Here is a 14721-nt window from a genome sequence, read left to right as displayed (position 1 = left end):
GCAAGTAAATTTAAAAAACTTAAATTAGAAATAAAGAATGATCTTAGGAAATTATAGGGTCATTCTGGTCCAGCAATGTTTTATAACTAGCTTCCTCCTTCTCTTTAGTAGTCAACGGAAATTATTAAAGAGTGTTGCATTTTCCTAATACAGCCCCCTCAACACATGCCATTTAAGTAAACTCCATGTAAGAGGCAGTTATAGTGGTTTTTATAATATAAACTATCTGATACAAACACCATCTGAAAGCCTGTATTTCTAACAAGTTGACTATATGGAAGAATAGACTAGTTCGTAGCTCAGAAGATTATAATGTAGATTACACTGGTAAAGAGCAGAAATTGTTGAAGCTTTAGTACCTAGCTGTCTTAAAGCATTTTTAAACATTTACACATTACTAATAAAAAGTTGGAAGTTAACATGAAATTTGACATAACACTGAGTAAGCTGTAAATATTTCATGTAGAAGATGTCAGACACCTGATAAATGTTACTTACCAAATAGAACTGAAAGTGAGATGATCAGAAAAGGACTGTCCCTTGCCTCAAGCAAGCTTCTGAAGCCTAGGCAAGTTAGCTAGGTCCTTAATATGGGATTCTGGCATCTTGATTTTAATGTGCTCTGAAAACAAAGTGTGTGACTCATGAAATAAAGGACACTAAACCCCAAATTTGAAATTATGAAAAGTTTAGGCCAAAGAGGTAAAATAAAAACAGCTGTTGGGAATGAAAAATGGCTGTAGGAATTTAGTTACAAGTACTTCACAAAAACATTTTCATCACATTTACATCATACAGCATTACAATACAAAGCTGGCTGCTGTCCTGACCAAGCAAGTTCTCTTATCATCTAACAAAAATAATTTAGATACATTTCTTTGCATGGAATTGTCATATTTTTCCATTTTTGGTACAAAACATAGAAAAAAACATTGGCACATTATGTAGTGATAAGTCATTTTTTCCCCATGTACAAGTTCCAAGTATTCTGCATTCCAATTTGTATTGGAAAAAAGTAATTACTGATTCAATTAATTCAGTCTCTGTTTATACTTTTTAAAAATGCAGCATGAAGTACAGAGAAAGAAAAACGAAGTTTGTTTACGGGGTCTAATATAATACATAGGAAGGATCGGCTGGTAAAAGAGAAAAGAAAATCTCAAGTCTGACTTTATGTAGATCACAGAGTTGTGAAAAGAGCAGTATAAAAATATGCACTTGTGCTTTAGAAGCTTTTAGCATACAATTAATAGCTTAAAATAGTATTTACTGCCTCCCATATGCTTATTTTCTGATATATTTACACCACACAATTTTAACATTGTTAAAGCTAATGGCATGATTTCAAATATAGATTGGTTAAAAATATCTGAACCTTGAAACTTCCCCTCCCTATCCCCTCCCAAAATATTACGTATATGTGGTGCATGGCACAATATACTCCATGGGCTTACACCCAGAAAATTTGGATTTTAATAAAAATTTTAAACATGTATATAAATTTTTTTTTTTTAAGAAAAGCTTGTCCAAGGGCATTCAGATTTAATGGCTTTTATATAATACTTGTTATAGTGCCTCATGGCTGCTTCTGTGAGCCAGAAATAAGGGAAGCTCATGGATTCCCCAAAAATGAAATGCCACTTTTTCCCTCATCGTGGATGGCTGTTACCCCCTTTTACAGGAAAGGGGGTACAACACAGGCTGCTGATACCAGTCTAGAGAGGGCACCCACCAGCCAAGGCTGTGTTCTAACTTACATGTCACACCATCGGCCAGAAGAACCATGTAGCCATAGAGGCTGTGAAGCTAACTAGTTTATCTGTAATTTGGTCCAAGTTATTTCACTTATTTTATGTAGTTTTTTTTCATAGAGATATCTGTTCAGATAAGCTTCTTATGAATCCTTCAGATCGATGCTTTTGCGGAAAATAGTCAAGCTAAACAGCAATGATGATTTTTATGGTAAAGGATGAGCTGAACACTAGCTAAGCCACTTAGTCACCATCCTGGGAGACTGAGCTCACAGGCACCAAGGCTTTGCTTCCTGTGGCCTGCTAGTTACAGTGAATCAGCTCCATGGATTGACAAGGGTACACCGGATGATAGCAGAGCAAAGGAGTTTGCCAAGTATTTGTTCTGTCATTAAGTATTCAAAAGGACATATATTTTTCTTCATGAAACATGACTTTCTAAAAATGAAATTTGGGGACTTGAATGATTCAAGGTCAAATATTAAACATTAGCTCCTTCACCAATACCTGTCATTATCATTAGAAAGGAAGGCCTCTTGTTTACGCTACTGCGATTCACAGTGTCCTTTGTAGGTCAAGAGGCCCCCTTCTGTGGCTTGGCTTTAGCTGTCAGATGGAAGCCTCAGACTTTTGCACTTTAGGTCATCTAGTGTCTTCCAGTGTTTGTAGTTGTCAGCCAAATGTTGCATCAGGGCTGGCAGATGTGCAAAGGCTGCAAGGACAGAAAAGAATCAAAAGAAACCTGTGAAGTTAGACCCCAGGAGCGTTTATAAGCCTGGGGCTGTCTGGGACAAGTTTGGGATCAGAATTAGAGGAGGCATACCCTGGGTGAGGCCTGAGGCTGTTAAGTGAACACACTTAACATGAGGACAAGTCATTAAACACTAGTTGCTGAAATACAAACAGGTCCTTTTTGAAAAGCTGCTTATCAGAAGAACCTATGATTCAGAGTAAACTAAATACATTTTGCATTCTTCCTAGAGTTTCCTCCAATGATAGAATAAAACTGCAGTAGCTTCTGCAACATGTCCTTTGAAGAGGCAAAGACTCGTTTATCCAGTTAGCAAAAATCCATTGAGTCTTCTGCACACAAGCTTCTGTGCCAGCTGCTGGGGATGCAAAGAATGCACCCACCCAACTCGGCCACAAAAAGCTGACAGCCACATTTTAAAAAATATATTTTGTTTACCTTTAGGGTCACCCTATGTCACTAAAGATAATAAAGTATAACAAAATTTTCTTTGTGGGTGACAAAACAGTAACTGTCTTACCATCCCAGGCATCAAACATGTCTGTTATGAAGTAGTCAATGAAAGAGATCTGAGACTTGGGGATGCTGCAGGTATTCCGGTCAAACACTGGCATCACCACAGGTAGCCCCTGTCTCTTCTCTTCATCGGTCTGTAAGAAAAAAACACCATCACATAGGGCTGGAGGACATGCGAGACACTTTTACAGTAATATCCTGTTTCTCAGAACAACCCTGTGAAAATGGGTTATTATCCAGTTTTCTCAATGAAGACATAGGCTCAGCAAGGTCCTCAGACTTAGTAAGTCAGCTGAGTTACAGTGACTACACTCAGGCCTTCCCACTCTCAAGCCTCTTACTTTTTTTCTTTTGTTTTTGAGACAGAGTCTCATTCTGTCGCCCAAGCTGGAGTGCAGTGGTGCAGTCTCGGTTCACTGCAACCTCTGCCTCCCAGGTTCAAGCGATTCTTCTGCCTCAGCCTCCTGAGTAGCTGGGATTACAGGCACCTGTTACCATGCCCAGCTAATTTTTAGTAGAGACGGGGTTTCACCATGTTGGCCAGTTCACTGTCTTGAACTCCTGACCTCAGGTGATCTGCCTGCCTTGGCCTCCTAAAGTGCTGGGATTATAGGCACGAGCCCCAAGCCTCTTACTTTCTATGTGATACCATAGCATCTCCTGACATTTTGATCTCAGGGTACTTAGCCTCTTTGCTGTGATCTTTTATTATTGCAAAGTCAAAGCTATTTTCAATGTCATACAAACACAAATTCTCATACCAAAACTACTGACGTTTACACTGAGAAGAAGCAACAGTGGGTAAAACTGCTAACACCTTAGCATGACTCAATGAACTAGCACCAAACTGTATTAACAGCCATAGTCATTATATTATTTGCTGCCACATGTTTGCACTTTAAAAAGTTTCAGGCCGGGCCCACTGGCTCATGCCTGTAATCCCAGTAATATGAGAGGTCAAGGCAGGAGGATTGCTTGAGGTCTGGAGTTTTGAGGCTGCAGTGAGCCAGGACTGTGCCACTGCACTCTAGCATGGGTGACAGAGTGAGATCTTGTCTCAAATTAAAAAAACAAAACAAAACAGTTTCACTTAAGAATTACCTCTTTGAAGCAGTAAGAGTTATTGTATTGAATCTTGACCTTTGAAGTACATGTCTCTGTAATATTCTGTGTGATGAATGTGATGAAATGGGAGTACACGTGCACTTGCACTGCATACCAAAATCTGCTGGTCATCTTGTGGAAAAGCACTTATGCACTTGAATTGAGATGAACCAGCTGCTTTTATCCATGGAGCATTATTTTCACTCGAAAGAATGACTGTCAAACTATGATTGTTCAGATGTGGGTATTAGCCATGCAGCTTTTGAGGTGTGTGGAAATCTGAGTATTATGCACATTAAAGTAAGGCCATCATTCATTGAGCTGAATATTAAGATCCATATTTCCTGGTGGTATATTGAGCCAGAGGCCAGCTCAAAGGCTTCATTTGTAACTTTCATTTTTAGGTCACCCTGGCTTATGAACATTAGTACATTCCTTTTTGGGAAAAGGACACCTAAATAGGAAGCTTATATCAAAAAACTTAAAAGCACATTTTTCTCATTCTCCATTCACACTGAGAATAACTAGGAGTAGTACTTCAGGTCCTCGCTCTGTGGGTCCAGGGAAGCCCACTGATGAGCAGCTTTTGGCTTGGCTTGCTCATTTCAGGTCAGTCGATCAAGCAGCCTTAAAATATCCACTGGTGTTCAAGGAGTCATTTGATCCCCACCCCCTTCCTGTTCTCTCTGGAAAGCTCAGAACTACCTGTCCTACTTTTCTTCAATTCAGGGGCTCTCTTCCCAGAAAGCTGCAGTTTACTTACTGGATTTCATGAACAGACACTTCTCTAAAGACGGACGACATACAAGCAGCCAACAGACGTTAAAAAAAAAAAGTCCAGGCTGGGCGCAGTGGCTCACGCCTGTAATCCTAGCACTTTGGGAGGCCGAGGCAGGCGGATTGCCTGAGCTCAGGAATTCGAGACCAGCCTGGGAAACACAGTGACACCATCTCTACTAAAATACAAAACATTAGCTGGGCGTGGCAGCGTGCATCTGTAATCCCAGCTACTTGGGAGGCTGAGGCAGGAGAATTGCTTGAACCTGGGAGGTGAGGGTTACAGTGAGCCGAGATCATGCCACTGCACTCCAGCCTGGGCAATGGAGCAAGACTGTCTCCAAAAAAAAAAAAAAAAATCCAGCATCACTAATCAGACATGCAAATCAAAATCACAATGAGATACCATCTCAAACTAGTCAGAATGGCTATTATTAAAAAGTCAGAAAATAACAGATGTTGGCAAGGTTGTGGAGAAAAGAATGCTTATACACTGTTGGTGAGAAATAAATTAGATCAGGTAGCCCCTGTGAAAAGCAGTTCGGAGATTTCTCAACTAGAAATAGAAATTGCTATTCAACCCAGCAGTCCCATTACTGGGTATATGCCCAAAGGAAAATAAATCTTTGTACTGAAGAAACACCTGTACTTGCATGTTTATGACAGCACAATTCATGGTAGCAACGACATGGAATCAACCCAGGTGCCCATCATTATTGGACTGGATGAAGAAAATGTGGTGCATATATACCATGGAATACTATGCAGCCATAAAAAAAGAATGAAATCATGTCATTTGCAGCAACATGGCTAGAGCTGGAGGCCATTATCCTAAAGTGAAGTGATATAGAAACAAAACCAGATACCACATGTTCTTTCTTAGAAGTGGGAACTAAACATTGGGTACACACAGTGGCAGAAACGGGAACAGTAAACACTGGAGACTTCAAAAGGAGGGAGGGAAGGGGGCAAGGGTTGAAAAACTCCTTATTGGGTACTATGTTTACTACTTGAGCCATGGATCATTAGAAGCTCAAACCTCAGCATCAGCAATATACCCTTTTAACAAACCTGCACATGTACCCCAAATCTTAAACATACTGGGTCCACTGCTGGCCACTCCCCTTCATGGTCTTCCTAGGTATCATCTATTCTTTATCTTGCCCTTATTTATACTGCCACCATAGTACATTTCAGCCATGCAGACCCCACAACATTCACTACTTGGTACTTGTTTGTCACCCACACACCCATCGGCGCTTAGAGTCTTTTCTCTAGAAGTAGGGCTGTTTCACATGTTCATTTACAGTCCACTGCTTTCTAGATTTCTCTCCTTTAACTCCTCTTTACACTGTCACAGTAAAAGTGAACTACATATTGCTCCTCTTTATATAAAAATTCTGTTTTCCCTCCCCTTGTTAATTTTGCTCAGAATGCTTTGTTCTTCCAGAGTATTTTCCTATTCCCACATTTCTGTAGCCCCCCCCCTTTTATCTAGGAAAAAAAGTCTGAACTCCTGTCGCACTTAACATAAACTTCCTTGAGATACACTTCATTTTTTACCAACATGTGGACCTATCTGCATCTCTTCCCCCACTGGACTGGGAACTTCCCGTGGCCGCGATGTCTTCACTAATGCTTGTGTTCCCATAACCCACCATGGAGACACCCAGGAATAACCTAATGAATGAATGGAAGATTTCTCAGTTTTTGTACAAGTTCTGGATCGAACAAATTGAAGATGAAAAGTTACTTCCAAAGGCTCAGTTTATCCTCCTCCTAGAGAGACTCTGGTTAGTGATCAGCCCATCGGTCAGTTCCTGAGGGAACCAGAAGTCTACCCCAGGAGGGGGTAAGCTGCTTTCTTCTAGGGAGGAGTGGTTAACTAATTGGTAAAAAGTTAACTGGAGAATCCCCCAGGATTTCCATGACCTGGGGCCCATTCCCAGAGGGGAAGTGGAGCTTCCCTGGAAAGATGGCGCACCTGTGCAAAATACTCCTCAGAGATCCTCCCAGCCCATTCAATGCACAGGTCCAAGGGGCGGCACGGGTTGGCCACGTCAGCACACTTAATCATCATGCGTTTGATCAGGATTTGGTTTTCAGGGAAGTTCTTCCCGGCAGGGTTGCATTCACAGTCGCTGCCCTCAATCTGGAAAACAGATGGTCGGATCAGGGTTGGTTCAAGATGATGGTGAAGCCCACGAGGGCTGACTCACCTGGCATTCGATGGTAATCACCGAGCACACAGGTGGGACTGGGACTCAGCGAAGGCAGCTTTTTTTAAAATTCCATATATAATATACCAATACATTCTTTAATAAAAAAAATGCTGATACAGTCTTAAAAGACACTCAACACAGAGTTTGAAAGCTGAAAGTCCCTATCACCATCTGTCTACCCCTCACATCCGTTTTCTTCCCTAGAGGTAACTGCTATAGCAGTTTTGTTTTTATTTTGAGCAATTTGATACGTAATCTGAGAGGGAATTTCTCCCAGTTTAAAAAAAAAAAAAAAGTGTAAAAGCAGAGCTTTTAGCTACTTTAATCCATTTAAAGTAGGGCAATGGCACATGCATGTAACCTTCAATTATTTCTTGATTTCTACTACTTATGCCTACCAGCTCCCTCCCTCCTATGACCTGTCCCACCCCCAACTCACCCACTCCCTCACACTTTGGTTCTCCTAAGGCATGTGTCCACTCATGTTTTCTTGGCTGTTCTTCTGACTGGCTGGTAAGTGAGCAAGGTACATGTGGGGTTCTTGGAGTAGAAAGTGGTCAGGAGCAGGTGTGTTCAGCCATGTTTAGAAAGACTGGTCCACACCTAGTGGTGATGTCAGTGTCCTCAGCCATGTGGCCAAGACACGAGTTGGTGCACACAGATGCAGTCACAGGCCATTTACATAGAACCTGAAAGATTGTTATTCTCCACTTTTAAAGACACCATCAAATTGATTGTGTGCAAACAGGTCTCCAGAGCTGTGCCAAGCCAAAAGGCTGCATGACATTTGGGGGATTTTAGACTGGACCTATTTATTAGACTATCAATGTGCAGAATATGTTCTGGAGGTTTTTGATTCCTTATCAAAGTAATACTGTTTACTATAAATACTGCAGTTAATAGTAAGTTTCAATGCAGAGTTGGGGGCTTACATGGGTGGATGACCTTCCCAGTTCTGAAGTTCTATGAATCTGTATACTTTTTCTTCTCTAAATCCCCAGATCCTTGCTCCCGTAAGTCCTCTGTGGAAGGAGAGGGCTCTGGTGTTGTGCTGTGGAATCCCTTGGGGAAGGGGCTTAATAGGTGAGGTGGACACTGTCCCTCCATCCAGACTGGTCATGGGATGGGTCCTACACAGATAGTCTCCTTACTGATCAAGTTATGATGATCATTCACATCCATCCACTTTGCCAACCTCTGCTGCTCAACAGGAATGAGTGGAAAGCTTTTCTAGCTTTATGGAGTTACGAACAGCTTCATGGCTTCAGAGAACAGTGGATCTTATTAGGTGTGAACCTTCTGTTTCATGTTCCTAAAACCCAAATTGGTAAGGACCTTAAGGCAGGTCCTAGGTACATGAGTAGGTTTTTAAAAAGGAAAACAACAAATGCTTCTGCTTTCCAGTCACTCCCAGTTTTATGACAGTCTTCAGGTACTGGTATGCTTTTAATGTGAATCAGCAACATTCTTTGTTCTTGAAAACACCCTCCAACTTTGAGGTTTTCCAAGAGCTCAGTGAACAGAGAAGTAAAGGCTTTGGATTCTCTAAAATACCACCATTTATGCCAGTCTCTGCTCGTCTGCAGCTCCTTCCATATTCTTTGGGCCCAGCTTTTTCGGTCAGTACTGTCTTTTTCTCAGGGACTTTCTTTCAAGGAGCTCAGAGTTGCTGTGGACACAGTTTATTCTCATCCCCAAGGAAAACAAGTGGCTAGTCCTTTCAGCCCTTTACCAACTCCAAGCAAATAACCACCTTGCATTTGAGTGGGAGAGAACATGCTTTGGGGCCAGAGCAGGCTCTCATGGGAATGTACTTGGATGTGCCTTACGGCATGGAAAGCAGCACTCACCTCAGCTGCCATTGGCTTGTTGATGCTGTTCACAAACTTATTCACATGTTCAAAATGTTTTGTCATCTCTGTTGCCAAAACCATGTCAATAATAGCCTGGCGCAGCGTTCGATAATGGTTCCTAAAATAACCAGAAGACAAAGGGGCTTGTTCACAGTGTGTCTCGAATTATAACTATTCTGCCACCATTTCACTACACTCCTCACAACCCAAGAGGAAGCTGCGGCACAGAGTTAAGAAATGTGTGTAGATCGCAAGAAGAGTTTACCTGCTCGTCCTCCCAATAACCAAGACCTGCAGATGCTACTCCATTTTCCCCAGTGATAGCTGACGCTTATGTGATTTACGAGTATTTTTAAAAAGACAGAAGGTACCTGTCACATGGTGGACATTTATCTGACAAGGTGATTCCCTTCTCCCTTCCCTTGAGAACATCAAAACAGTACGGTGGCAGGAAATGGTAGACTGATACAGCAGCCACATAAGCTGGCGCACTGCACTCTGTGCAAACACAGTGATTGCCATTGCAGAATGGCCACGGCGTCCTTCAGTGATGGCAATGGAGGATTTTCCTGTTAATAAGTACTTCCCTAGATTGCAGCGGACAGAAGTTGTAATGAATGAAGCAACAACCGTGCCCTAAAGTAACCATCCAATTCTGTCGTTGTTTTCTAACTTCAAGAGCCAGAATGGCTCTTGAATAAAATTGGCTACTGGAAAGAATTTTCTGCAAAAGTTTAAAAACCCATCCTTGATACTCATGAAACTGAAGCCAAAGATGGAATAACTCACCTCCATGTTTTCCCAGTTTTCTGGAGACCAAACCAACAGGTTCACATAGACCAGCGGTCCTGAGGCCTGAGGGCGCTCCATGTTCTCTGTACACTGCCCCCTCCCAGGCATCTGTGCACCAGCCTGGCTGGTGCTGTGTGGGAAATACCCACAGCCTGACCGCAAGGTGCTGGCAGGCAAGAGGACCTGCTCACATCTAACCCACTGTCATCAGCGGAGAATGCAGGGCTGGGGGAACCTGACCGACCCTTCATGCTCCTGCTCTGTGGGACCTACTCATAAGGGAGTATTTTAAGCAGCCGGAAATTGAGCTAGGGAAAGATGGGGGTGGATACATTTTCCTCAAGTTGCACAAAAGACAGGATGTCCTCGTAGGAGGGTAAAAATATCTGGTGTACTTAGTAATAATACAATCAATATTTATGTAGTGTTCTGCAGTGTATAAAACATTTTTATGAACTCACTGAAGACCAAATGTGATTTCAAAACATAAAGGCAGTCTGAAAAGTCAAATTGAGTTAAGAGCAAGGTTATTTTATCATCTGATACAGTGGGACAGCTATTATTTTCCCTTTCCCCTAAGAGGAAGCTAAGTATTTGGGAAAACTGAGTTTCCCACTTAAACTTCACAAACTTGAGCACAGGAGCCCAAGCATAACAAACCTGTCAATATTCTTGAAAATGTTGCATTTGGTGTCCTTGACGGTGAGCTGGAAGGCCAGGGCGGTGTGGTGACTCTCCAGAACAGCAGTGTCATTGTAGAGCACAGCAAGCTCACTGCCTGCATTGCAGAGGAAAGAGTTGGTCCTTCCCGGGTGATCCACGTCATGGACCGTGGCGGCAATGAGGGCTGCCACCTCATCCAGCTGATCGAGGCTTCCCTGGGATACGGGGAGGCAAGGTTGAGCATTACCACTGGATCTTGGAGACCCACATCCATCCTTGTCTGTGCAGAGGGTCAGGTCAGGGGACGTGGGATTTTCAGAACGTTTTTAGCCGGTTGAGCCTTCTGACCTCCTAGATGCGGAGAGGCGGCCTCGGACATGCAGCATCGCTTTACTGTGCTGTCTGTTATCAGGAGGGAAACCTGAGCCACAGTTACAACAGACAGCTTAATTCTTTCTCCAGGGGCCATCAGTTGCTTCTGCAGGAAGAGGCCAAACAAGCCTTTTGAATTGCCCACTGTATGGTGTTTCTGCCACAGCAGAAAGTGGCCTATGTTCACAAATATTACCAATTTGCCTAGTTCTGAAAAGATTTTGAGTGTGCATGTAGCAAATGGCTCAGATACAACAAAACTATTCATACAATGGTGAAATGACTAGAGCTGTAAAAGAGTAAAAGAGTACCAAGTAAAAGAGGACCAAGCAGTAAAAGAGGACCAAGGGGAAGAAGAAGAACTTTGCCAGGAAAATTAAGGCTAAGGGGGTTCTTGCAACTAAGAACAAAATTCAGCTCTGGGCTAGCAGGCAGCAAAGGCAAAAAGGGAAACCCTATTTTGAAAGCTCTCATTATGTAATTAAAGAACACAAACCAGAGCATCCGGGGATACAAGTGTTTTCTGAGCCTGCAGCTTTAGGAGGGAGTTATCAGATGGGCTATGTTATATAAGAGATGCTGTACTAGGAATTTATTATTTATTGAGTGCCTACCACGTACCAATTATCGCTGCATAGTGCCAGAGCTGCAGCAATGATTTACACTGGCACAGCCTGCACAAGGAAGTTTGTAATGTAGAGGGAGAGAGACAAATACATTTAAAAACACAAACAGAAGTAACTTGCTGTGAGATGTGCTAAGAAAGAAAGTACAGATGCTTTGGGAGTATAACCATGGGGCCTGGTCTAGTTTAGGGCAGCACTGTCCAATGTACGTTTTGCGATGACAGAAATGTGTTGTATTTGTGCTATCCGATAGAGTAACTCCTAGTCACATGCAGCTACTGGACACTTGAAAGGTAGCCAGTACAACCAAGGAACTGCATTTTAAATTTTATTTCATAGCCATGTGAGACTGATGGCTACATATCAGATAACATGAGTCTCGAGGGTGGTCACTTCCAAGGAAGTGATTTTTCTGCTGAGCCTGAAGGAGAGGTAGGAATTGTCCAGGCAACAAGCAACAAGAGGGGAATTCCAGGCAGAAAGAACAGCCTGCATGAAGCTCCTGAAGTCAAATGAAAAAAGGTCTGTTCAGGAAACGTAAGCAACATCATTGCGGCTGAAGGGACAGTGAGTGAGAAGGAAAGTGGTCCCCAGGATACGGGGGGTGGGGTGGGTCATCATTTTTGGTATTCCCAAAATTTGCTCTCCTAGGCCTGCAGGAGGATGAACGGCTGCTCAGGTGAGGAAGGTGAACCTGTAGCTCAGCCCTGTCCTGCAACGGCACCCTGATGGCCAAGGGGCTGCACATGTTTGTATTGGTTTAGCAGGCTTTCCCGAAAGCTCTGTCTCCACCAGAAGGGAGCCATTTCCATTCCTGACGCTGACCCCATGGAGCTGGTGAGCAACACTGGGGTGACCCCAATCAACACAACTAGGCTTCCTGAGTAGGGACAGCAGAAGTTACTCTTTTCAGCTCTTCTCAGAGATTGATTCTGCAGTGCCCAGGGAAAGCAAGCATGATTTGGCCATTTCACTGCTGGTGGAGAGAGGCCACGGTCACCTGCAGGCACGTTCAGCGATCTCCAAGCTCAGGACCCAGGACAGCCCCAACCTGGGCTCTGCCTTCACTGACTGTACCTGAGCAGTGAGAACCCACAGGGCCCAAACTCTGGGCCTCCAGCTAGTGCCCCTGTGGTATGTTCAATCCTGCTTGGAGTCTCAGGCCTGTTTATTTTTTAATTCTTCAATGAAAGAGATTCAAGTAACTGGGGTAGAAAACATAAACAGCACTAGATGAAACATGCCTTTCCTTCCAGCTAACACTGACTTAAACCATGCCCTCAGTGACTTTTACAAAGATACCAATAATGGGTCCTGCAGTTTAGGTGGGCACCAACAAGGCCTTGTCAGACCAGAAATGGCTGGGAGGTAGGGAAGGAAGACAGGCCAGCTCACTAGCAGACGACAGAAGCAAGGCTCTATGTCAGGGAGGAGCTATCCGTGGAAGAAAACCCCACCAAACCCGCAACTGGCGAAATTCCAGTCCCGTGCAGTTACCTCTGCATGGTTTTTTCCTTCCCTAACCAGTAGGAGTAGATTTGGATCACACTGAGGAAAATTGGCCAGAAGGGTTTCATTCTAGATCTGCTTTTCCAATAGTTGCTTAGTCAGGATAAATATTCATGTATGCCCAGACACTAATAAAGGAATGCTTGCTATCCTGGCCTCTCCACTTGCAATAGTTCCCTGGAATTGGGTAACGTGGGGAGAGGATGGGGTCTGTCACCAATTGAAGGGAGTGTTGGCTCTGGGCATGCTAGCTTTACAGCTGGGTTGGGCATGCTTTGTCATAGAATTAAGAATTTTAGCCTGGCCAGGAGCAGTGACTCACACCTGTAATCCCAGCAGTTTGGGAGGCTGAGGCTGGTGGATTATCTGAGGTCAGGAGTTCGAGATGAGGCTGACCAATATGGTGAAACCCTATCTCTACTAAACATACAAAAATTAGCCAGGCGTGGTGGTGCATGCCTGTACTCCCAGCTACTCGGGAAGCTGAGGCAGGAGAATCGCTTGAACCTGGGAGGTGGAGGTTGCAGTGAGCCAAGGTCGTGCCATTGCACTCCACCCTGGGTGACAACAGAGCGAGACTTCATCTCAATAAAAAAAAAAAAAAAGAAAAAAAATTTAGCTTATCACAAAGAAATTAGGGGTGACAGATGACACAAGAGAGGTGAGAAAATACTTCCTGACCCTCTTTGTCAGTGTCAGCAGATCTGGTAGAAGAGACCTCAGGAATAAATCTTTCTGGAAGCACCTCATGATGGACCCACCAGTGATCACAGGCAGGTAACCAAAGCTCTGAGCACAGAAGCCCCTTCCAGCTCAGTTCTCCAAGGTTCCTAGCAGCTCTAAGTTTTCTGATTCTCTGGCAGGGGCTGCCAGCATGAGAAAATGTTTTCTGAATTGTAAACATATTCTGTCCAATCTTAAACTTGTTTCTATTGCTGTCATTTGAGAAATCTAATCAGGCTCCAAATATACTAGCAGAACTCACAATTTAAAGAAACATATTTTGGAAGAGGATAGTAAGATATGATCAAGCTACTAAGCATTCCCTAATTTATCAAAGATTTCATCAACGTTTTCCTAGAGTGGTTCTGCTTGAGTGAGATTCACCTCTAACTCAAGACTGCAGAGGCTATTGATCACCTTGCTCTTGGCATTAATGAGTTGGGTGCTGTTTTCACCTGGTAGCATGTGGCTTCAGCTGTGAAATATCATGTGGTATAAAAGAGAGGAGCATGGTCCGGGCATGGTGGCTCATGCCTGTAATCCCAGCACTTTGGGAGGCCAAGGTGGGTGGATCACGAGGTCAGGAGATGGAGACCATCCTGGCCAACATGGTGAAACCCCACCTCTACTAAAAATACAAAAAAAAAAAAAAAAAAAAAAATTGGGCGTGGTGGCGCATGCCTGTAGTCCCAGCTATTCAGGAGGCTGAGGCAGGAGAACTGCTGGAACCCGGGAGGTGGAGTTCAGTGAGCTGAGATCACGCCACTGCACTCCAGCCTGGGCAACAGTGCAAGACTTCGTCCCCCCGCCCCCCAAAAAAAGAGGAGCATGAACCTGTAATAGGAATCCAGGGTGTTTTCACTCCTCAAAGAAAGGTGTTATAGAAACATAGGTTGATATCACTATTAGTTTTTTAAAACCAAAATTCTTCAAAAGCATCATTCTTGGGCCACATTGTTTTCTTGTTGATGAAACTGAATAAATATCAGGATGCTGCTGGCAAAACTGAGAAGAAAACCTTACTCACACCCCTCTTCCTGTTTTCATGCCATTTCTGCTTCT

The 14721-nt window shown here is 43.4% G+C and overlaps 1 protein-coding gene across 15 annotated transcripts in view; it reads right to left on the bottom strand.

Moving 5' to 3' along the window:
* Positions 1 to 671: 671 nt before the first annotated feature.
* PDE8B (phosphodiesterase 8B) overlaps positions 672 to 14721 on the bottom strand; it is a 273316-nt gene continuing 259266 nt past the window's right edge. For all 15 annotated transcript variants that reach the window (XM_078004920.1, XM_078004916.1, XM_078004919.1 and 12 more), the window contains 5 exons: positions 10427 to 10644; positions 8972 to 9092; positions 6884 to 7051; positions 3023 to 3152; positions 672 to 2463 (listed from right to left, as the gene is read on the bottom strand). In XM_078004920.1, coding sequence (XP_077861046.1) covers positions 2354 to 2463; positions 3023 to 3152; positions 6884 to 7051; positions 8972 to 9092; positions 10427 to 10644 — 747 coding nt within the window. In that variant the 3' untranslated portion in view covers positions 672 to 2353. The remainder of the gene's footprint in view (positions 2464 to 3022; positions 3153 to 6883; positions 7052 to 8971; positions 9093 to 10426; positions 10645 to 14721) is intronic.

This window comes from Macaca mulatta, chromosome 6, assembly GCF_049350105.2.
Source record: "Macaca mulatta isolate MMU2019108-1 chromosome 6, T2T-MMU8v2.0, whole genome shotgun sequence".
NCBI lineage: Eukaryota > Metazoa > Chordata > Mammalia > Primates > Cercopithecidae > Macaca > Macaca mulatta.
This window is presented reverse-complemented; position numbering and strand designations above follow the sequence as displayed.